The sequence below is a fragment of the Parus major genome, chromosome 3 (assembly GCF_001522545.3).
Source record: "Parus major isolate Abel chromosome 3, Parus_major1.1, whole genome shotgun sequence".
Lineage (NCBI taxonomy): Eukaryota > Metazoa > Chordata > Aves > Passeriformes > Paridae > Parus > Parus major.
This window is the reverse complement of record NC_031770.1, coordinates 1,789,669-1,813,670: the sequence shown is the minus strand read 5'-3', so window position 1 is coordinate 1,813,670 and position 24,002 is coordinate 1,789,669. Positions and strand designations below refer to the sequence as shown.

At 43.2% G+C, this 24,002-nt stretch overlaps 2 protein-coding genes across 5 annotated transcripts in view; one reads left to right on the top strand and one right to left on the bottom strand.

Annotated features, from left to right (window-relative positions):
• The window catches only part of CCDC85A (coiled-coil domain containing 85A), a 174,018-nt gene extending 154,974 nt beyond the window's left edge, over positions 1-19,044 (bottom strand). For 2 of the 3 annotated variants that reach the window (XM_033513167.1, XM_033513168.1), the window contains exons 1-3: positions 18,927-19,043; positions 11,451-11,520; positions 2,420-2,485 (exon numbers count right to left, since the gene is read on the bottom strand). The gene's annotated coding sequence lies outside the window, so the exon portion shown is untranslated. Of the gene's footprint in view, positions 1-2,419; positions 2,486-11,450; positions 11,521-18,926 lie in introns of all 3 variants that reach the window. The other variant, XM_033513169.1, reaches the window with a different exon arrangement.
• EFEMP1 (EGF containing fibulin extracellular matrix protein 1) overlaps positions 7-24,002 on the top strand; it is a 45,518-nt gene continuing 21,522 nt past the window's right edge. Inside the window, exons 1-5 of one of the 2 annotated variants that reach the window (XM_015620595.1) lie at positions 7-243; positions 501-589; positions 706-793; positions 3,702-3,750; positions 3,929-4,189. In XM_015620595.1, the coding sequence (XP_015476081.1) occupies positions 713-793; positions 3,702-3,750; positions 3,929-4,189 (391 nt within the window). In that variant the 5' untranslated portion in view covers positions 7-243; positions 501-589; positions 706-712. The remainder of the gene's footprint in view (positions 244-500; positions 590-705; positions 794-3,701; positions 3,751-3,928; positions 4,190-24,002) is intronic. The other variant, XM_015620594.1, reaches the window with a different exon arrangement.

Below are 24,002 nucleotides of genomic sequence, written 5' to 3'. Positions count from 1 at the left end.
GCCGCCGGCGCCGCACGGCACCGGGAGGAAAGACAGCGAGCGGCCGCCGGCGCCGCACCGACACCTCGGGAAAGAGAGCGAGCGGCCGCCGGCACCGCACCGGCACCGCACAGGCACCGGGGGAAAGGGAAGGAGCGGCCGCCGACAGCGCACCGGCGGCGGGGCAAGGAGAGCGAGCGGCCGCCGGCAGCGCAGCCTCGGCTGCGGACAGGAGCATCGGCCGGCGCCCGGCCGGTCCCGCAGGTAGGAGCGGAGCGGGCAGTGCGGGCGGCTCCGTGTCCGCCGGACCCGGGCAGGGCTCTGCCCCAGCCGGTCCCCGGCAGAGCCCGGCAGGTGGGGGGTGTCCCCCACGCCTTGCTTTCACCGAAAAGTTACTTTTCCGCCCCAGAGAGTGGCCGGCCGGGCAGTGCCGCTGCCCGCGCCTTGTCCGGCGCTGCTCCCGGTGAGCGCTGGGGTGTTTTAAACTCCATTGACTGGTTATTTCCGCCCCTCTCTCCCAGCTGGATAAAACCCCCGGGCTGGGAAGCACGGCCAAGCCTCACCCTCTCCTTGCGGGAGCGAGCGGGCAGAGCCCGGCCGCCTCTCCCAGGTAGGGGCTGGGTGGGCTCCCCGGGAAGGACCCGCTCCCAGCGGTGCCGCAGCCTCTTCCAGCAAAGGAGACCGCTAAAAGCATTCCTGCTTGATTTGTTTTTCCTTTCTTTCAAGGTTCACGATGTTGACAGCTATGTTCTTGGCTGCGCTCATTCTTATTACAGTACATTCGCAGGAAACTGAGGAAACCATAACGTACACGGTAAGGTTTAATAGACTTGGAGATAATTACTGCTTTGCGGGGATTCTTTGCTAAATGACCCTTAAGAAAAACCGAATTTCTTGCCAATGTATAGCATGTGCTACAGAGGTCGCTGAGTTTGAATGTTAGCCATAAAATAAGCTGCTCCTGCACTCAAACAGTGTTTAAAAGTTCAAGTTAACAAGATTGAGCAAAATACATTACAACTGCTTGTTTGGAAAAAATTACCTATGTACTCAGTTTGAAGGACTGAACAAAATTAGGAGGTTTTAATATTTTTTCAATCCATTTTCATAAAGGCAGGGTCCCTAGGACCTTCATTTGAAATATATGGAGTTTGACAGATAATTAGGTCAAACATTCTTTTGTGTTTTCTTATGGATGTTTCAAGCTGTTTTTAACAAAATGTGAGTACTTCCAAATTTGGGGCTCTTAATGAAGCATCTGAATCCTGGAGTGATCATGGGACTGTTCTTTTCTGAGCTGGTTTTGAGCAGTGGTTTTGCATGGCTTGATAAAATTGTTCAAGAATACTGGAAATAGGTTCTGCTTGCAACCAAGTGACAGGCTAAGAGATTTAAAGGTCTTTTTGTCAGCCTTTTTCTTTTCAATCTGCTTATGTTCAGTGCTTGGCTTGCATAATGCATGTCATGGAAGGAGTGGCAATTACCCGGGCTTGGGCTGGGGAAAAACCCGCATTTTCACATCTGATTACAGCTGTAATCCTTGCAACTTGCTTCATATGGGTGGACCTCTGGATATGTGCACACACATCAGCCCAATGCCACACAAGCAGAAAATTCTGCACACATGCAAAAAGTTAGAGAACCACAGCCAAAGCCCGGGATTGTGTCTTATACAAGTAATCCCACTGAAGTCAGTGGGATGGCTCAAGCAAGTAAATATCGCAGAGTTGGACCTTCTTGTAGAAGTCAGGGCTTAAAGAAGCCTCAAGTGAGCATCAGGAAGTCAGTAATAAAATACTTTAACACTGGGCTTTAGCAGCATTAAGATTTTAAAGGCTGGGAGTAGTTTTATTTAGAGGCTTCTGTGATTTACTTTTTTTTGAGTCCCTACATATAAGTGGAGACCGAAGATGTAAGTGCCTTTTGAAAATCTGGACTAAACAGGGATCCCACCCTCCTCCTTTCTCACAGTTATTATATGGGGGGGGTTTAATTATGCAGCATTTCACACAATTCTGATTATACCAATTGAACATTTCGAGTAAGCCCACGTGACTTGGGCACCTATGCTCCATTTTCAAGGAGGTCTTAGCCTTGAGGTGCTTCACTGATCCTTAAATGCTGATCATGTTAAATGGAACAAAAAAAACCCCAGCTTTGGGAGGTTTTGCTCTTGGGATGCTACTGTTTCTCATGCACACATTGTATCCACAGAGGGCCAAATCCTTTGCTATTGTAAAAGCCTTTGGCTGCAGTAATAGATGGACTTGGCTCCTTGCAGTTAAACAGACAGTACTTCTGTTGTGCATTAACAGGAATTGGGTGATTCAGTAAATTCATGAATTAGCTGTTTTCCTTTGGGTTTGCCTTTTCATAGCTACAGTAACTTTGGAGTTGTCAGCTCAACATGTAGTCAATCCTTTAGAGAGCGTCCACTTACCCCTAGGGGAGGAAAACCCTTCCAAGCTACAACTCACTGCCACATTTCACAAATCGCTGGTGTCACCTGCAAGAGAAGAAAATATTTTCAATCCTCCTGCTGAGTCAGAGCTTGTCAGAAACAAGTCCCTCAAAATAACTTGAGGACAGGATCTTCAACAAGTGGATCTTGGCATCAGAAAGTCAAGTTTGTCACTTGTAAGTCCCTCAGCAGCAGAGGAGTTGCAATAAGATTTAGCTTGCTTGACTGTGACTAATTACATTAGTCAACTCCATTCTTTTTTTGTATAGGACCATTAAAGTAATACCCTGAGCAGCCCAAGATGAACCTACACAGCACAGCCTGGTTAATTCAATGATATTTTAATATTTTAAATGTTTCTGCTGCAGCTGGTAGCACCATGATACTTTGCTAATCAGTCTCTGTAATGGTGACCTGAGATTAAAATGACTGCCCTCTTGATAATTTAATGTTTTTGGGCAGAGGAATAATGAAGATGCAGAGCAGACTATTTAAAATCTTTCCTGAACTTGCTGGTGTGCATTGATATGAATAGTTGCTGAGTATAGCCTTGTTTGAATTTTGCAAAGTCTTGTATAAATAAGTAGTCCTGCTGTTATAAACTCTTTCCGTTTATTTTGTGTCTCACAATATAAATTGTCCTTCCTAGACTGCAGTTCCTGGAGTCATATGATTAAAAAGCATGTGAATGAATTTCCAGCTGTCATGGGATCCTTCCCCATTGCTAGAGTGCTAATGGGAGAGAGGATGAAGCCCAGGGGCACAGAGTCCCCTTAGTCCCCCTGGCAAACAGAGGCTGGGAATGAAAGAGATTCACCTGTTGGAAGGCAGGGAACGAGATCCAAATTCAGAGAAACTTGTTGCTTTTCATAAAGAGATTTTCATTCTGGTCATGCCAAAGATCATCCAAGGATTCAGCCAAGGAGAGATGGAATAACACAGGGCATAGGACAAGGCAAGGAGAAAGCAATGGTTTTTTCACTTTGCCCCCCAGCCTGTTCACAACAAACAATATCTTGGGAACTTCGAGACAGAGGCGCTCTCTGTGTATCAAGGAGTCACAGAGCATTCCAAGTGGGAAGGGACCCAACAAGTTTTGCTGTTCCTGCACAGCAGTGCTGTAGCAATTGCCATTTTTCTAGCCTTACCAAGGTATTGCATTTCCCTTTGTGTCACAGGTTGAGCTCACTGAATACACTCGACTGTTTTTCCAAAACAAAGAATCCCCAGTAACCAAATTTATTTCTCTTTTTCTCCACAGCAATGCACAGATGGCTATGAATGGGATCCTGTTAGGCAACGGTGCAAAGGTACAGTAAATAATTTTCAAAGACAGACTTGCCACTGGTATTCTTTAAGTATTCTCACTGCACACCCCTGTTTTGGACACGGAGGTGTGCGTGCATGTCTCGTCGTGTTCTTTGTGTTAATGGCTGTTGCAGAAGGTTCGACTGTTAAAAGCATGACTTGTGTTGTTGCTAACCACAGATATTGATGAATGTGAAATAGTCCCAGATGCATGTAAAGGTGGGATGAAATGTGTTAACCACTATGGAGGATACCTCTGTCTACCCAGAACAGCGCAAATTATTGTAAATGAGCGAGAAGAAGCAGCAGCTGAATCCACAAGTGGTCGAAACAACGTCATTCGCCGGACCCCGGCCGACCCCCAGCGCGCCCCTCCCAACCCAACCCACCAAATCCAGTGTGCAGCTGGGTATGAGCAAAGTGACCACAACGTGTGCCAAGGTAAGCCAGTGCCTGCCTCGGTCCTGCTGCCCTTGCAGTGGCAGTGGGGGTGACCACAGAGCCAGGGGAATGGCAGCCTGTAGCCCTTGCACTGACTGGAAGGGACTCTTGCTCCATTAACACCTTTAAAGATACAAAAATAAAACGCGTGGATGTCACCGTTGTTGTTCAAGGTATCAGAATGTGCAGTTTGTTGCAGCCTTACAGTCTGTTCCATCTATTTTGGGCTAACGTGTTGAATTTATTCTGTTGTCTACAGCTCCTAAAAAAGCCTCTTAAAACAACTTGAGTTGCATTTTGTGTTGTATTAAGTATGTCTAGGAAAGAAAGCGCTCTGAAAAGAGTGGGCAATGCAACAAGGCATAAACAGTTTGGGAAGGTTTGCAGAATTCTGTATTTTTCAGCAAGCAAATGCTGAATGAACAGAAAATTACCACAGGATGAACTTTTGTTTAGAGCACACTGCAGTGCAGAAGGGTCCTATATTTTTTAATTGTGTGGATAAGGAATATTCCTCCAGCAGCAGGAACCCAACTTTTGAACAGCCTGTGCTCTTCTGATCTCTGTGGAAGCAGCCCTAGGCAGACCCTGCCAGTTCACTTCCAGCCCTAGCCTGGCCACTCTTTGAAGCTATGGCAATGAAGAGCTTTCATCTGAGTGTACATACACCACACACAGTGCCAAAAGTTCTCAGGGCATTAGCAATGTTAATTGTATGCATTCGGGAACCAGCCTCACGAGCACTACTGTAAACTAACAGTTTCATTTATTATTTTATATAAATAGTTTACTCTTCTACTTGCTGAAGTAACAAATGTTTTGGCCATTGTTTTGTTTTCTTTCATAGAAATATATTCTACCCCTTGCTCACAAACTTGCTTTTCAAGCACATTGGAGGGACACCCGTGCAAAGAGAGGGCAGAACCTGACCCCATGGTTCATCTTTTCCACTTTGTGGCCTGCAGCAGTATAATCACATAAAATAGTACTTTAGGGACTGTAATCAGGGCAGGCTGTAATACACAGTGGTAGTTTCCTTCTCCCTGGTATTCATGTACACAGGACATTATTTATCACTAGTAAGTAAATTCCCTGTCATTCTGGAGAACAGTAATCATCATGGAGGCTGGAGGAGTTATTTTTGTAGGCAAAGCCTCAGAGTTGCATTTCTGGCTTATCTGCTCTTGTCCAACATTTCTGTCACTCTGATTCAAGAATGTCAAGCACAGAACCTACCACAGGAGGTCAGATCTCCTTAACCCTGGGCGTTCACTGGGGGTCATCAAGGGAAAAATCAATGCTAAGGATGGAAAATTGGCTTTTTCCTTAGTTTAACTTGGCCAAGCAGCAGCAGAACCAGGAGCAGAACTGCTGGGTTTGGCCTGCCACTCCCTCCTTCAGGTGATGCTGCTGGCACTACTGGCTGGAGAACTATAATAAACTGTTCCAACTTCAGCACATAACATTTTCATTTGATAAAAAATACAAATCATGCTAGAAAATGTCAAAACATGACCACCCCTTTTGCTATACACTAATTTTAGGTGTATAAATTTGGGACACAGTAGGGCAGTTTGACAACATTTAGTACCCATGGTTTGTGCTCCAAACCAAGGCTGAGGGTCAGATTTAACTTAGAGACTGACAACTGGTTGAGGTTTCTGTTTTGTTGAGGAGAAATTGGTGGTGATACATTACTATTACTTTACTCCATGCTCTGGCTTCCTGGAACTTGCAACTAAAGATTTCTATTCAATTCCCAAATCTCTGGTTAATTTATAACAACAACTAAGTGTTGTTACAGTACCAGAACTTTTAACCGGCACTATGGTGAAATCTTGGGCTTGACTGAATCGAGCTACTCATTTCCTCGTGCCAAAATTTCAATCTAAATGTAGAAAGCATGGAAATATTAGTGCTTAAAAGCTGAAATGTATTGTACTGAATGCATTCCAGCTGGAAAAAGGGTAGTGGACAGTGTGCTTGAAATGAAGCATAAAAGAGTTTTGGAGTACTTAAAGCATGCATTCAACTTCGTGATCTTCATGCTTTTCACTGCTGAAAATATCTTATAAAAGATAATCTTGATCAGCAATGGTCCCGCTGCGGATTTATTTAATTATGGTTAAAAGACTTTGCTATGATAACTGCTCAAGGCTCCTAGGGAGTGTAACTTACAGATATAGTCACACTTAAGCTTGTTTTATTGTTTAGTAAATCAAATATGAAGTCCAGCTCCTTCTAATTGTTTGCAGATGTATGACATTCTCCTTCCAGTCCAGCAGCACTAAGTATTTTATAACCAATGTGAAAGTGTGGAGACCTCTGTTTCAAACAATAACATACTCTGAGGAACTGAATTACTGACATCATGCTGCAGTGTGAGGGGCCTTCTGTATAAACACAAATGTCCACTCCCTTTTTGAGTATGGAATAGTGGGGGAATGACAGGCCAAACACACTCCTGTGGCTCCTGTGCTTGGAATAAATGCCACAAACTACACTGGTCCAGGTGGTTTTCACTCCAGCGATGTCCTGATACATGTTTTTATAACTACTAATGAGCAGAAACACGTTCCAGTGTGACCCCATTGATGTCAGATGTGGGGGTAGCAAACATTTCCTGGGATGTTCTCAAGATCCTCTTTAGGAGCAGTGATGCCAGGAACCCCTAAACTGAAGCAAGGGTGAGGGAGGTTACTCTGGAGGAAGATCTCTGATGTAGAAAAAGTTGTGCTTCAATGTGAACATTTGGACTGTACTTCAAATTCTGAGTTTATAACCTTACCTAATCCCTTCCCTCCCCATCCCAATCAGTTCCCACTTCACTGTCACTCCTAAATTTGGTCCCTAAGGGAGATTCCCATATGTGGCACCTGGTCACACTTGCAGGAAGCCACTTGGATGTTCAGCCCTGCCTCTGTGAGGGTGTCACTGTAATGGGGAAGAGCAAAAAAACAGAGTAAGAAATAATTTGAAGCAAACTACTGAGTTAACTCATGTTCCCAGACATTTTTTTTTTCTGATAAAAACCATAAATAGCTGCACTCTGTGCCTGCATACAGGACTGATTTGTATTTTACTTTGTTGTTAGGTTCTCTGTGATTTGAGTCTGCTCCTATTGAATTCAAAAGAAAATCACCCAATTAATTCAATTTTGTCAAACCTGGTCTGCAAGAAAGTACTGGCTTCTCCTAGAATGTTAATGACACTTGAGGGGAAAAATAGGGACCAAAAAAGGTACCAAATAACCTGTAAACTTGAGAAGGGAAAAAGAATTTATTTTCCTTAATTCCTGCCATGCTGGTAAAAAGTAACCATTTTTACTCCCCAGCTAGATTAGCTTTTGATATTTCTCCATCCTATTTGTAACCCTTTGAGCTGCTGCAAGTACAGGAGGGAGACAGATTGCAATCCAAGAGATCATCAGTGCTTGCTTAGGTGGGAGAAAGGCATTTTTCCAGAGTTCTGCCCAGACTTGGTGGACATTGGTTGCTTTTTTTCCTCCTCTGTGGAAGGAGGAAAAAAATGAATTTGTTTTCTGTGCCATGATTACTTTTCCCCCTGCAAAATCATTTTAGGTATCTTTACACCGGGAGAGGTTGGGGTTTTTTTTTATTTTGTTTTGTTTTCTGGTATTTTTTAAAGTAACTTATCATACTCAAGCTATGCTTTTAACTCAAGAATTAATTGTGAATAAGTCAAATAAGGCTAAATTTTGCATCTGTAGAATCCTTTTTGTTGCTGTCCTGTTAAGGAGGGAGGGACAAGAGTGAGCAGCTCACGATGTCTTGTTTTCCATGGAAAAATCCCTTTATATTGTACATATTTACATGTGTCAGGGATGTGCAGGTGGAATACAAAGGACATAAAAGGTGTGTGAGTGCAGGTGCACTTGGCTGCCCTTGGCAGAGCCTGGCTGTGCTCTGGCATTTTGGCTGGGGCACTGCAGTTCCTAATGAGCTCCGCTCACTGCGCTTTGATTCCCCTCCCCGAGAGCTCCTGGAAGGTGCAGCTGCCTCCAGCCCAGCTGAAACTCAACCTGAAATGCACCCCAGGGGTGCCACTAATGTGCCACAACCACTAACGAGCACTCAGCCTTCAGGGCCAGACTCCAGGGAGCCTCAGAAGTGCATGGATTGGGATTTTGGAGCCTCTGCACCAAGCTGGGATCTGCTCCTATGGGCTCAACCTGTTTTCTAATACAGGCATAACCTAAAATACAGCTATAGGAGATCCTTAGCCATAGAAATGTTTTGGAGAGCTTTTTGTAAAATGCTGTACCATCCCAAGTTTTCCCCCTTTCTGTAGGTCAGGAGTACTTTAAAACTTATTTAGGGCTACTTGTTAAAGAGTCTGAGGTGTGATGGGTTTAGTTCCAGAGTTGTTCCTCTCAGGGCAAGACTGTTTACAAGGACTTGCAGTGATAGGACAAGGGGGAATGGGTTTAAATTGAAAGAAAGTAGGTTTACATTAGGTATTAGGAAGAAATTCTTTACTGTGGTGGTACTGAGGCCCTGGCACAGGTTGCTTAGGGAAGTTGTGGCTGCCCCATCCCTGGAAGTGTCCAGGGCCAGGTTGGATGGGGTTTGGAGGAACCTGAGCTAGTGGAAAGTGTCCCTTCCATGGCAGGGGTGGAACAAGACAGATGATCCTCAAGCTCCCCTTCCAATCCAAATTATTTTGTGATTCTGTGAACACCACTGGGCCTGTTGAGTTTGAGGATAGGGTGAGGACAGAGCCTATGGCAGGAAAAATAAGGCCTGGTTATGTGGTTTAGGATGGCAGTAACTCAAAGTGCTCCCTCAGGCCATGTGTTAGTGCAGCACTCCAGCAAGTGGGGAACACTTGTTGCCAGCTGTAGCCACTCTAAGAGACTGACCTGCTTACATGTGCCACTTCAACACTCATTATTTGGACAAGCCATAGGAATTCTGCAGGTCTAAGAGGATCCACAGAAGGACACAAGCTGACACTTTCACAGCTCTTTGTTCATAGCTTCCAATTAATTCCTTGTACATTTGGATACATCATGCAGAGATCATCTTTCATCAGCCCACCCCAAACCAACTGTTCAAGCTGTTAATCTGTGAAACTGCTGCATTCTGCTGCAAAGCAGCATCACTGTAGTAGCCCTGAGGGTCCAGAGGGGCGTTCACAAAAACCCATCTTGTTTTGAGGGCCTGGTTTTGGGCATTTTTGAAATCTGGCCACTCTGAATCATCTTCCCATCTGTGCTATTTGCACAGCTGTGGGTGTCAAGTCAAGACCTTGGAGAGATATTCTCTGTTCTGTCTGACCATTTTACTGTGAACATCCATCACGAGCATAAATACTAGCAGCTGCTTTCCTTTCCTGAGTTAGTTACTGCTTTCCCATTGTCTTGAGCCCTGCAGGAATACGCTCAGTGTGTTGCAGATAAAGATTCCTCCCATTTGCTCATCGGGTTAAGTGTGCTAGAGGCAAGTGAACTTCCCCGAGTTGTATTTACCTTAGCTTCCTGAATTGGGATTGTGCAGGCAAGCACTGGACTTCGAGTTTAAGTAAACCCATTAGCAGTTCTCACGGCTTCTTGCAGCAGAAGAATGGGATCACACAGTAGTCACCTCGGCTGTCATCCTTGTGGGCTGCATTTGTTGATTTTAAAGCCTGTTGCCTTAGTAGCTCGGAGGAGGCTCATGTTTTGACAGACAAAACACAGCAAATGGATTCAGAAGGCACATGGCCTGAAGAAAGTCCAAGCTCCAGCCATCTGTCCTCCTTCAGAAGTCCTCTCTCTCAGCCGGAGGTCTTTGCCACAAAGCAATCAGGAATAACACCAGATAGCAAAGGGGAAGAATGTGCTTATGCCTGATCCTGACTTGGCATCCCAGAGTACTTGGCACCCCATTAAACAGCCCAAAGCATTTATTTCTCTCTCCGAGGAATTCCCTGTACCTGCTGCAGACACTCAGATCGGAGCATCCTACAAGTCAGGAAAACCACACCAGGAGTGAGGGCTGTCACCTGCTGCACTCAGCAGCACCGGGGGGCACAAAACAGGGCTTGGGGCAGCACGGGCTGTGCTCCCTGTGCCAAAACCTCTCAAAGGAATAGATTCCACAGCATCACAGTGGTACAGGCACTTCCCCCAGCAGTGCCAAGGCATCCTGGCAGCTGCTTTTAGCGTCTCTCAGGTAGTTTTATACTGACACTATTGCCACTAGGATGTTCTCGTTGTGCTTGCTCTCAGCAGTTGTTTCCTCCCAGCCTCCTGAGAAAAGCTCTGTGCTCCTCCTCTCCCCAGTTTTTTGCTCAGGATGATTTTCTCTCAACCACTGCTTTTTCCTTCCATTTTCAAACCTGATTCCTACTTCAGATTAATTAGTGTATAAAGGACATGCTCTTACCTGTGTTTTATTTTCACTCTTGCAGTCTGGGTCACTGAGTCACCTTTGCTAGAATGTTTCTGAAAGATCTCAGCATTGCAGACACATTTTTCAAAGGTCCAAGATTTTTCTTGAGCATCTCCAGTGATGGGACACAAATTTAGGAAGCTGGACAACTAGTTCAAGAGCTGAAATATGAAACTTCTTTCCCTCATTTTATTCTCTTTCCAAGTGATATCTCCCTTCCCATGCTGGCCAGGGAAGATGATAGCTGCTGTTTCTGTGTGCCAAAACATCCCTACAGGAAGAACAAAGCTTCCTGCAAAGGCAGCAGAGGCCTGTTGGATTCCTCCCTGCACCACCCAGGGATGTCTGTGTTCCTCTCCCTGTCCCTTTGCTAGGGAATCCCATCTGCTGCCCCACAGCCAAGCACAGCAGTCTCCAGCACTGTGGGAATTCATTCAGAGTGCTGTTTGAACTTGCTGCTCTGCCATTTTCCTACTGCCAAAGACTGTGGGAGTGTTACAGGACTCCCTTCTTGTCAGATATTTTTGGTCTGGTGAAAACCACCAGGAGAGTGTAATTTTTAACTTCACCTACCAGGTTGCATCTTAAACATTCCACATTTTTTGTGGTGTAGTTAACTCCTCTTGTGCAGCACTTTGTCATGGCAACCCCTTTGTGCTGTGTTTGTGGGATTAATGTAAACTGAGCTTGACCACCTTTATTCATTACACTTATAGGATATTTATCCTCTTTTTCCCCTTCTGTGATGCTTTTTGAGCTATTTTTTCTGGGTTATCACCATTTATGCATGGTCTAGAATAAATCACACGAAATTTAAGCCTCCTTTGGGCTGAAGAGTTCTGATCAGAGGGAGTTTTGCCACATACCTGTCAAAGTTTAGACGCTTCTATCCACAAGGCTGAGAGATCTGAACCAGGCTTGTAAGATCTCTGTTCTCTGTATGACAAGAAGACATGGAATAGGTAATCAGACATATAAATTGCATGAGTAAAAACTATGAAATTTCACAAAGAAATATCTGTTTCACCTTTAATTTGCTAAGTTTTGTTCTCACAGCAGCCAGAAAGCAACAGTTTTGGAGAGAAAGTTATTTGCTGTAATTCAATAGACAGCAAAATTAAACTTGAAAAAAAGCCATTATAAACACACAAGAATACTCCTTGTACCTTCTTTCATCTACCTTTTAACTTTACCAAAAATACAAGAGGGATTTGCAAATTACAGAGCTCTGAAGTATTTTAGCACACATGTAGTTATTATAAAAATCCTTTAATGCTCATTCACATTTGTGTCTTATTTGTTAATCTGAAATAATGTTAAAGGTTGGTTCTGTTGTAAGCAGAGCAATGTCTAATTTTTGTTAGGTATAATTATATGATCAAAGCTGAAAAACATGACTAAGGAAACATTTGTTACACACACTTTTATAAGCTACAGTGCTAAGAAAAAGTTCTTGAGGCTCAGGAGTGAATTAGAGCTTTTCTGGCAAAATGTATCCCAAGCTCTTAATTAGGCAACTTTAAATTAGATATTCAGTAGCCTCTTGTCTGTTGCTGTTACTGAATGGCTTAAATAAATAACTTTAAAGGAAAATTCTTCAATGGAATGACAAAGGATTCAGTGTGTGAAGGGATGTTTACCTTGGGAAACTCTGAATCTGGCTTTATTATCTCCTGTTTTAAAATTCCTTGCCTTTGAGTGGAAATATTAATTAATGAAGCCTGTTTTGATCAGCTCTGAGAAGGAGAAGATATTGCTGAGCCTTCCTTTACAAGCTGAATTTAACCTGAAGGAAACTGCTGGTCTGCATGACCCGGTGTGAGATGATTTAAGCAAATCTGACACTGCACTTGAGCATGTTCAGCCTGTGCCTGAACAGATGTTCTGTGGAGATTCCTGAGTACAGCAGAGCTCGTTCCAGGGTTTTTATGTGCATCTGCCTGCACGGGGGGGAATTCCTGTGAACAGGTAACTGGGCAGAAAGTGTGCAATCAAACCAATCCCATTCTCAGGTGGAACCCAAAGACAAACTCTGACAAGGCAGATTGCTCTGCAAAACTGATCCTTATACCAAGAGTTAAGTTTGGGTTTCAAACTCAATTAAAATTCTCCAGAGTTAAAGAAATTCAAGGAGTAAAAAAAAAAAAAAAAAAGGCATTTTATGGGATAGAAACCCTCATAATTCCAGAAAAGCAGTAATTTAGACAATTGGTTCCTGAATATCTTGTAGCATTATAAATTTAGAAAGATACTGTAACAACTGCCTGTTGTCAGAAGTACTTAGGAAATGCAAGGACTTTTGACAGGTATCAATTCTCTGTGTGGTTTTAAAGAGGTTGCCAATAAAGTAACATTTAATAAGAGTCTTGCACAGAGCAAAGGAATCAAACATGGCAAAGTGAGCAGAAATTTAAGTGTGATTTTAGCTGACCTGACCTACCTTAGAAAAATAAAAACCAGGAGAAACAATCTCTCTCTTGTCTAAACTTACTCTGGAGAGAATTTTGAGTATCTGGGATACAGAGTAGGAGGAATTAAATACACTTTTAGAAGCAACAAATACTTGCTTGTAGTTTTTAAAGCAGTTTCTTCATAAATGAATTTGTTCTCAAGGGACTTCCTTATCAGGATCCAGTTCTCCACAGAACTTTGGGATGATAAAACAAGGACTGGGTAAAACAAGGACGTGCATGTCATGCCTGGAGTGAGTTAAAAGCAGGAATTTAGGAATATTTCACAGGGCAGTGAGCACAGAAACACATCAGAAATAAGCAGTGCTTTGGAGCAACCCCTGCTCTGTCCCTGTGGGCTGTGGATGACACCTGACTTCATTCCTCCCAGAAGTTGTTGGAGACTAAATCAGGAAAGAGTGCAGAATCCAAAAGCCATTCCCACTTCCCAAGGGGAAAGAAAAAACGTGTTCTTCTCTGACATCATCCTGCCTGTATGTACTCTGCATCCAGACCTTCCTCAGTCTTATCTGGCTTAACTTGAAGAATCAAGACAGATTTTCTTTCCCACTATCTCCTTACATGTTACTGGAGTAGAAAATAATTTGAGGATGGTTGCAATACCCAAAGATATTGCTGTCATTTCCAGCACTTTTTCCTTGGAGCAAAAAGCACTGTAAAAGCAGATAAAAATGATAGACTTAACAACACTGAGCACTTCATGGGTTTCTGGTGTTTGCAGGAGAACTTTACAGCTTGGATTAACCTGAGGTTGAAGAGAGTTAGAACCACACTCCAGAGAGATTTTGTGCAGGAAAAGTTGGGTGCAGTAAAAAAACCCAGCCATTTTCCCCATTGTAAACACTGATCATTATTTAAACGATCCAGAAACTATATTCATAGGTTTTAATCTATTAATCAGCATGTGAAAAAGGATGATTTTTGGGGAATGGGAAACTTTCTTGTGTATGATCCAAGACAAAGTATTCCTCTGTTAAAAACTGTGGCTCTTTATGCCCATTAAAAGGAAAATCCCCCACTTCTAGACAAGATATGTTTTTATGAAAAGGTTGCTTCATTATGTATTTAAATCAAAACATTCTCTCCATTCTGGTTACACTCAGAGTTCAGTATCCACTGTGAGGAGAATCTCTTCCTTACTATGTATGCAGATTTATAAGGCTCCAGGCACCTTTGAAATAAATTGAAAGCACAGCCATGTAATAGAGCCAAACCCCAAAACCAGCCAAGGAGATCCACCCAGCAACACCCTCGAACACCCTCAGCTTTCCCCTAAGCACAGCTTTAGAGCGCTGGTCTTGATCTTGTCTCTGCTTTCTCCACCCTCCTAAAAGTTTCCTGGGGGATTCCCCAGCTCCGGAGCCGTGCAGGGGCTGTTTGGGATGCAGGAATAGTTCACTTGCTCGCTTTCCTTCCCTCTCAAACAGCTCAGGAACAGGCAGCTGTGTGCAGAGCCTGACAGGGGAATACTGAAAAACAGGAGCAGCAGGAGAAAGAAGTGGCTTGGGGGTGAAGAGAGGTTTCAACAGCAGATAAAAGTGTAGCAAAAGCATACAGAAATAAAAAAGGCTGGTTTGTAGCTGCTTTTTCCCACTTTGAAATTCGCAATTTGAGTATCTGTGATGCTGGAAGATGGCATGGTTGGAGAAGCCCCCAGAAGGAAACTCTCCCCAAAATCTCTGCCCTGGGATAGGAGTGAGGCCAGTTTAGGAACTTGATCAAATAAAGGTCTGGACACTTTATACAGTGAGAGCAGAAGTTAAAAAGCGGCAACTTTTGAAAAGGTTACAAACCTAATTTATGTTTAGGGCAATCCTCAATTCTTAAGGAATGTCAGGACGAGGTTGATTGTTGAAGAGCAGATTGGTGATATCTGTGCTTTTCTGAGGTACCTCCTAGTGCCCAGTTTGAGAAAGCAGAGTCTGTGTGGTTTCCATCTTTCTGGATTTGGTGGCTGGTACCTGTGGGTTGAGCACAAAGCCAATTCCCCAAAGCTCTGGCTGGTGGACTTCAGAGGTTCAGTCCCATAATGGAACCACTCCTGGCCCTGCAGGCTGCAGAAGGCTGAGCCTTCTTTGGGAGAGCACAGACCAGTGCATTTTTGATAAAAATTAAAACCATTGGGAAATTCAGACAAAAGTTTCTGTTGTTCTGACAAAGTGAAAAGTAAGTAATCTGATTGTTAGCTGTCAAATGCAATTTTTGTATCAAAAAGAAATCAGGTATAGATATCAGAACATTGTCATCATAGGAATCAGCTTTTGTTTCTGTGGGGCAGAGCAAGAAATTCAGTGACACTGAGGACTGGTAGAGCTTCCAGGGGCGCTGCAAGGCCCCATTCTCCTGAACAACATGTACATGGAGAAGGAGCTGTCCTTCACTAAAAACAGCCTCGGGGGGCAGGCACTTCCCTACCTTAAGGGTTGGACTCGATGATCCCTTTCCACTCGGAATATTCTGTGATGTGTAACTTAATCAGCACATCACACCCCACAATTGCTGTGTTCAGTGGAACATTTGGGACAAAAGCAGCAGCAGGAGCAGCTCATATCATTCCTCGCATTTGATTCTTTGTTTTAGTATCTGTCACGACCAAGGCAGCCAAAAAGTGGCCTCAGCACGTTCTGGCTGGTGGAGGCTGAGGGAGCCCCGGGGGCTCCATTCACATGCCTCATGTGTGACCAAGCAGGGGCTGAGCAGCCTCTGCACAGCCTGGTCCTCAGGGTGGGGTCCCACTCCTGCTACAGCCCCGAGCAGGAAGCTGGAAAAGAGCACTAAAGAGACCAAAGGGACCGGTTAGGATTTTCGCACACTCAATGGCCATCGGGGGGTTCAGCCAGCAAGAACAACCCCAAGTGTGTAAGAACAGGAAAAACAGCAAACAGGCAGCAGGAACCAAAAAAAGGGTTTGTAATTTGGCTGTAACATTCTGAGCGGGACAGCCGTGGGATGTGTCTGGATGGAGCCCATCCCCGCGCAACGCACCAACACACGCGTGCTCGGCTTTACGGCCCAGAGTTCCAGAACTGCCTCTGTCACACAAAGCCAGCTTCAAGACAGCATTACTGTCCCGTTGGGATGCACTTGGGATGGGCTGCACAGACAACAGCCCTTAAAAACTGCAATGATAATATGCAGGTTTTTCCATTCCTATCATTTGTCCTTAATTTGAAAAATTAAATGCTTATGTCCCGTTGTTAACTATTCTTAGCACTAATTTCACAACTTAGCCCAGTGGTGACCAACTGGTTTCCTTACAGTTCTTCTCTTAATTCACAGCTGGGCTGAATTTATTTAGTTTGGTGCTTAGGTTGCATTAAAAAAAGAAGTTGTGTGACAATCTCCACATGTTTTAATCAGAAAGCTCACTGCATTCAATTCCTGCTGGAAGAACACTATAAAAAGTCAGAGGAAAGAAAGGTAGTAGAGTTCTCCACTCTGGTTTATAGCTTAGAGAATGCTTACAGCAGTCCAGAAATGATTCAGGTGAAAAGGGCCCATCCTGCTCAGCTCTGAGATCAGACCTGGGAGATTTATCCAGTCAGGGCTTCAAAAACCCTATGGAAGGAGAGCACAGAATTTTTCTGGGCACCTGTTCCACACCTTGACTGCCCTAATAGTGAAAAAGGTTTCCCCTATACCCAGAATCCCTCCTTACAATTCACGTTGGATTGACACAGACAAAAGAGATGTGCTACAAATGCAGACTTGGGGAAGGGAGTAGGGTTTGTTTTCTTACAACTGCATAGGTGAGGAAGCGTTCTCCATAAGGGGAGGTAACAATTCTGGGCAGCCCTAGGTCTGAATGAAAACATTTTCCTGAGGAGCAGACTGCTGACTGTCATTCCCAACCTCCCATGACTCAACTCCTGCTACAAGTGAATCTCTGCAGGTTTTCATTTCCAGTTCAAAACAAAACAAAACAAAAAAAGGAATAATATCAATGTGTATCCACAAACTAGGAAAGAAGTGAAGTTTCACTGATCCATGACTGTGCTTACTTGAACTCTGAATAACTGCAAATATTTTCATAACTAGTGCCCACCAAGCTTCTCAAAGTACTGAGAGAACATCAAGACTGATTTTAATAAACAAAACCACTGTTTGTACTTTGAAGTGTCATATTAAGACACCTTCAGCCACATTCCAACATTTAAAGCACACGTTTAGATCCCAGTATTTTCCCTGACACCTTTGCACATGCCTCAGTTTACACAACTGCTCACTGCTGGCCTCAGTCAGTCCTTCACCTTGTTGCTAGGAACTTTTATTTTTAAACCCCTCACTAAAAAACTTGCCAGAGCAAGCCTGCAATACCAGGCACAGGCTGATCCTACTCATGGGTGGGTAGGAAATGCTTGAGAGTATCGGAGGGAGTAGCCTTGATCTGGAGGAATTGGCTGTTTACTCAGCTTGCAGTTCCATTGCTGGGACAGTTTTCAGATCCCTCTGCTGAATATCCCAGCTTGTCTAACATCTACCAGTGCTGCCCCTTTTAGAAACCCCTCAATTCTTGTATCTCTTTAATTCCTTACTCTCCCTTCCTCTTTTCTTTACTTAAACTCTTGGCAACGAGGGCCAAAACCTGACTGAAAACAGCAGTTCACACTGTGGTCCTGGATAAATTACGGCACAATTAGCAACGTCACTTTCAAAATGTTAATGAAATAAAGCTGCTCCTTTAGGAAACCAGATACTTTACAGTTGATGATTTATGATGATTCCAAACAGGACTGAATTTGCAGTGCCAGATGAGGCCATGCTGTCACTTTTACTCACTAAATACTTCGTGCCACTTCTCTAGGAAATGAGGCCTGGCTTGGTTACAAGAACCATCTCCTCAGTATCTTCTCTGTAAAATCTTATCCCTTCTGGAAGTTGAATTTCCAGCTTGTTGAGGATCTGCAAACCAGATCCATTCTGTCCCTCCTGAGGAGCAGATGGATGCAGGGGCTGATTTGGGACAGAATGACACGTAACTGTGCATCCACAGAGATCTTTCCAGGAACCTCTCAGATTCCTTTTCTGGCTCAAGGGGCCTTGCTCTCCAGCACTTGACATTCTGAGCAAGCACGTGTACATGCAATAAGTGTGAAGCCTTGCAGGGTAAATAAAAATTCCTGCACAAAAAAAGGGGAATAATAAATCAGGCCCAAGAGTTTTAAGTCAATGTGAAGAATTAACCTATTTGCTGAACCTTCTGTAGATAAGAGGTCATTGTTCTTTGCTTTGAAAAGATTTTTTGTTTTTAGTATGTATTTAGCCTTGCTTATCTATTATGCTTTGCTTCCTTTTTATTTTCCTTTCATTGAAAACAGGACCTAACTCCTTAAAAATCATTTGGACTTGATCCTAAAATACACTGAACACTTCCCAGCCCAGAAAATAACAGAGTACAAGAACCTTCATGACTTGGATTTCATTTGTCAGAGGTGTTTGTGAACCTCTGAAATCCCTTCAGAAGACCCTGTGGTTATTAGCTGAGACATTATTTCTTTCCTTTCATGCTGATTTTTTTGCCTGTCCATGAAATCTCCAAAGCAAACTCACAGTCTATTAGATCCTAGATAAATTTAGATACAGATATCACTACAGAGGATGTTCAATTAACTGCTAGATACCAATCTTGTCATTAGCCTTCCACTGGTGTTTTGCATATTTATCGGTAGCATCTAATTAATTAAACACAGCTTCTAAATCAGGGCAGTTGGTTAAATGCTATCGATGAAAGTTTCCAAGCTACTGAAGCCCACATGTTTTCAGTGTGCTAAAAAACTTCCCCTCCTCTTCAGTAGTCCCTGTCTGGAAACCTTGTATTTTGAAAAAGCTTTTTTTAAAAAATGAATCTTTACAACCCACAACTTTCATTACCTGATTCTTGCTGTCCTCTGAAATGCTCCCCTCTCTCCTCTCTGTTTGCTGCTTGAGCATAGCCCTGGATTTTAGTTCAGGGCTTGAAGCAGCACAGCAAGGGAATTTTTCTCCACAACCAGAGCTTCTGAAACCCAAGAGCACAAGAAATCCCAAAGATCTTGGTTAGATCTCCCAAATTTACACAATGAATTTGAGGTTGATTAGCTTGGGAGAAGTCTTAATGTTGCACGCATTGGTTAGCTGGTTTATTCCACTAACAACTATAATTGCATAAATAATAGGATTAGTAAATTACTTTAAAACACTTTAGCTGTGCAATTTTAAGCAATTCCTCCCTTTATCCTATAGATAAGAAATGAATGTGCTCATAGATTCTTTCTCCACTATAAATAGACCATCTTCCTAATAACTCAGCTACATCTCTCCTTGCTTCACCTTTTCATTCTAGTCTTTGCTCTTGGCATTAATTACTTGGATATAATTAGCCTGCCCTAGATTCATCTTCTGCCAGTTCATCTCTTGCTTCATCAGTTCCTGGAAGGCAGCACTTCCACAAGGAAAGAGCCACCAGATAATTTTGTTGCCATCCAGCAGCTCAATGAGGATGGCGTGGGCTTGCCCTGATCTGCTCTGCTGCAAAGTCAAGTGGACAATCAGTGCACTGGAATTAAATCCATCTAGAAGGCATTTGAGGCAGCAAGGCATCTCTGAGAACCCTAAGTGTGATTGACACATGTGATTGATGAAAGTCTAAATTGAGGAATCTCTTCTCCAATCCTGCAAGAATTTATGAGCAGAATTTCCTTTGACCAACCACCTCTGGCCTGTGTTCAGCAGCATCGGAGGCCCTCATGTTTCCCTGTGGATCCTGCCCAGCCATTAACCTCTGCAGTGGATTTTATCACACATTCATGGCTGTCTGCTTAAGGCTCCAGACAGCCAGGCAGTGCCAGATCATGTCCTGACAATGTCCTGGGCATCCCTCAGATGTGCCAGGATGCAGACAGGCATCCCTGGCACTTGGCTCATACATTCCATTTGCAAGAGCACAAAGATCTGGGATCTCATGCCTTTTAAAGAGGGAAATGGAACACACAGAGAACTGAGCAAAGAACCTTTTTGGGGGAAAAAAAAAAGGATTAAAAAGGTCCTCAATGCTTTTTCAGGAAGGATGACTACAAGAAAGATGGACAGGGACTTTTTGAAATTTTTATTTTTTTTTTTTGCATTGAGAGAGTAGATTTATGTTGGATATTAGAAAAAAAAATTATTGGCTGTGAGGGTGGTGAAGCCCTGGCACAGGCTCCCCAGAGAAGCTGAGGCTATCCCATCCCTGGAAGTGTCCAAAGCCAGGCTGGAAGGGGCTTGGAGCAACCTGGGATAGCAGAAGGTGTCCCTGCCCATGGCATGGGGTTGGAATTTGTTGAGCTTTAAGACTCCTTCCAACCTCAACCATTCTATGATTCTAAAGCTTTCCACTCATCTTTCTTCCTGGGGCCAGAAGCAAGAGAAACATCTCAAGCCACAAAGTATTTAAAAACTTGTCCAGTGGATCTGTCAGGGCCTGTTCCTTCCCTTCCCACCAGTAGCTGCAAAGCCAATTCCTTTTATTCCTGCTGTTCTCTGGAGGCAAAAAGTTGGGTTTGGATGGGCATCAGTGCTAATGACTGTCCCACAGATCTTCTCCCTGTGTCCTGGGCTCTGTGCTGCTGCAGCTTTCCAACCCCTGCCAGTGATCCAGGACTCTCCTGACACAGAGCAAGGGCCCAGACCAATGTTCCCTCCTTAGAGGGGTTCATTTCTCCCTGTCCTTGGCTCACGGAGCATCAACACGTTCTGGGTCACAACCACAAATGGCTTCAAAAGCAACAATTTTCTTTCATTTGATTCTAAAGTGCTCTTTCAGGAATCTCATCAACTTACAGGGAGCAGCAGGGATTGTCAGAGATTGTCATTCTCCTCTCACAACCACCTTGCAGAAGCTGATTTTCTCACCGGGCTCGTCTCCCCGTGCTCCCTTACCTGTGTTCTGTACATTTTAGGATCATCTGGAGACTTGCACAGGGCTGTATCTATTTTGGAGTGTTTTTATTGGCAGCTGGTGTATACTACCATGCACCCACGTGAACAAAATTACAGAGCCCGGACAACTTTTGTACAGAATTCCTTTGGCCAAGGTTTCTCTGTGGGTTTCATTTGGCAGAAGTGATATCAAGCAGAAGTCTTTCCTTCAGCTTCTGATGTCAACTAAAATACACCTTATAAATAGAAAATGCAGGCATGAGGAGCAGTGCCTTTGGGCAATCAGCCACCTTTGGGCTATGGGAAAAATTCAGTTAGATATGATTCATAAATATAATGAATAGGGTGCCATAAACTCGCCTTACTCTTCACAAACAAAGGCACATTCTCTGCCTTGAAAAATTAAAAGGGCAGAAGCCAAAGCAACAGAAAAAGAAAAACAGGAGAGAAGTGGGAAATTTAAGGGGAAGAATGAAAAATGGGACTTCAGTTGTCAGTGGAAAATATAATTTTGAAGCCCACTGAACAATGTGTGGAGCAAAACTCCAGTGCATCCCTCCATGCCAAGCTCCAGCTTTGCTTTGCAGAACTCACCGTGTAAGACATTTCAAGAAGCAGTCAGTTTGTTCTTCAGGCTCTGGTTTAGCTGAAGGCCCCTATTGATTACAGCTGGAGCTGGATCAAGCTGGGGCTGCCTGTGTTCTGCTGGCAGCCTCTGGTTTGTAAATACCTTTCATCTCATCCAGCAGTGATGATGATGTGCTGGGATGATGTGGCAGCAATTATTTATCCGCTGCGTTGGGTTTTCTCCTCCGCGCTTGCCAAGAGCCCTCAAGTCAGGCCATAGAGAGGGATGCTGACATCTTTACATTTCCATTAAATCTTCCTGCTTCTTCTGAAGGAATTCTAACAGCTCTATTGTCATTTCTTTCCTCGCTCTCACACTGATAGGTTTGGAAGCACTGAATCTATTCCACCAGACTTAGCCAGTTTAAACTTGTCACAAATAGCCTTGTTATCTGATAGCTCTCCCCAAAGGAAAACCCTCTCCAAGCCTCCCCTCTCCCAGGTTTCTGAGCATCCCATCCATATCCAAAGATGAAGCAGGAAAAGCAGCCTTGGTTACCCTCTGAATGGATTTACACACTTGCTGAATACCATGTAAATACTGACAAATAAAGACTGCATCTTGTCAAACTTAAGAACTTAGCAAATAAGGAGCATTAGAAATAGCAAATAGAGCTGAAGTATCTACTGCCAAGTCAGTGAGAGATCCCACGTCCTGCCTGGCAATCACTCTAAATACATCCTTTCTCCCACTTCATGTGACCTTTCCAGGTCAGCAATGTTGTGTGTTAGTTTAATATTTTAAAACTGGAACTTTACTGGTATTTGGCCTACTTTTTGCTATTTATTTTCTAAACAAATGATAGCCACTCCCTTCTCAAAACTAACCTTTTAAGCTTCGCCAGGAGTCTGTGAAGATCACAAGGTATTAAAAAAAAAACAAAAGAAAAAGAAAAAAATAAAATAAATCACATGCTCAGGCAAATAAAGCAGGTTGCTACACTTCCCCCTCCCACCAGCCCTGCAGCTGGATGTTCAGGATGCTTCAGGAGTTCTCCACTTACTCTAGGAAACACTGCTGAAATCTCATTTTCAGTGAAAAGTGCCAGGATTATGGTAGCACAGCATCTACTCTGAGGCAAACCCATGTAACTTCCCAGCCAAACACCAGGGGAAAAAAAAATCAAAAAACAAAAAAAGAAAGAAAGGAGCAAAGCTGTCCCAGTTGCTACTTCTACTTGATTGCTTAAAGGCAGCTGGGAAGGCAGATCCTCAGCTTGAGAGCAAAGCACATCCCAGTTTTAAGGCAAAGGAAATTTGGAAGAAAAAACAGCTCTCTCTTCCCAAGGAAACTTCTGGTTTTTAGAATGTTCGTTTTTATTTATTACTGACTCATTGAGAGAGAACAAAGTATTTTTTGGTGTCTTTTTTTTCCCTTTTTTTTGTTCCCAAACACAGAGAAAAAAAAAATGTGGCTAAGCCCCAGAAAAATCTTAGAGTGGGGCCAAAAATAATAATAATTTTCAGTTTTCAGAATTTTTTGTCAGGTTTTTGAAAGAACGACAAATATTTCCCAAGCACTGCTCTAACTTACAAACTTCAGTGGACTGCAGTTTATTTCAGTTACACCTCTCATCCTTCTCCCCTTTTCCACAGCCTCCCCTGGGCTCCTGGTCTTGCTTTTCCCATATTCATTTTCCTTCCTTCATTGGTATCCATACTGCTTTTTTCTTTTTGTTTTTTTAAATTTTAACTTCAAAGGATTGATTTCTTTTCCTCTGGTGCCTCTGCCTCATTTTTGATCCTGCCTGGCTTCACCTCATGTATCTATTCTCTTGTGAACAAAGAATTTTTAAAACTTCAAACTCAATTTTAAGCCCTCTTCATGTGAAGAATTACATGGAAAATTGAATTTTCCACTTAAGTGCTAAGGAGGAGGAAGTTAACAAGAATTCTTAGGGCAAAACAGACAAACAAAAATTTATAAGATCCAGTTCCCGATGGTTTTGTAAGATCAGAACTGTCTAACCCTACTTGGTTTTGGCATAGTCAAATTTATATTGCCACAGAAACCTTAATTTCTGTACATCCTTTCACTTCACTTGAACTGTGCAACCTGAACATTGTGTTTTTCTATCCCAGCTCTTCCAGTCCCCTCCCATCCCTAGAGTATATTTTGGACCAGAACAACTGATGTGTCTTTTTTTAAGTACTATTTCCATAATTTGCTTTTATTCTTCTATCACTCAAAAGTTGTTGAAGGCATGAAAGTGAGAATTTCTTTTAACCATTTCTATTTCACAGCCCAGTGCCCACCAATAACACTTTAAATACATTTTAAATTCATTTCTTCAAAACAAGGCATCAGTGTGTACATCCAGCCACATGCTAAAAGCATCACATAACCACATAGGAAAAATTCAGAACTAAATAATGCCTTCAAAGGCATTTTCTAAAGCTGGAACAGCATCAGGAATCTGCTTA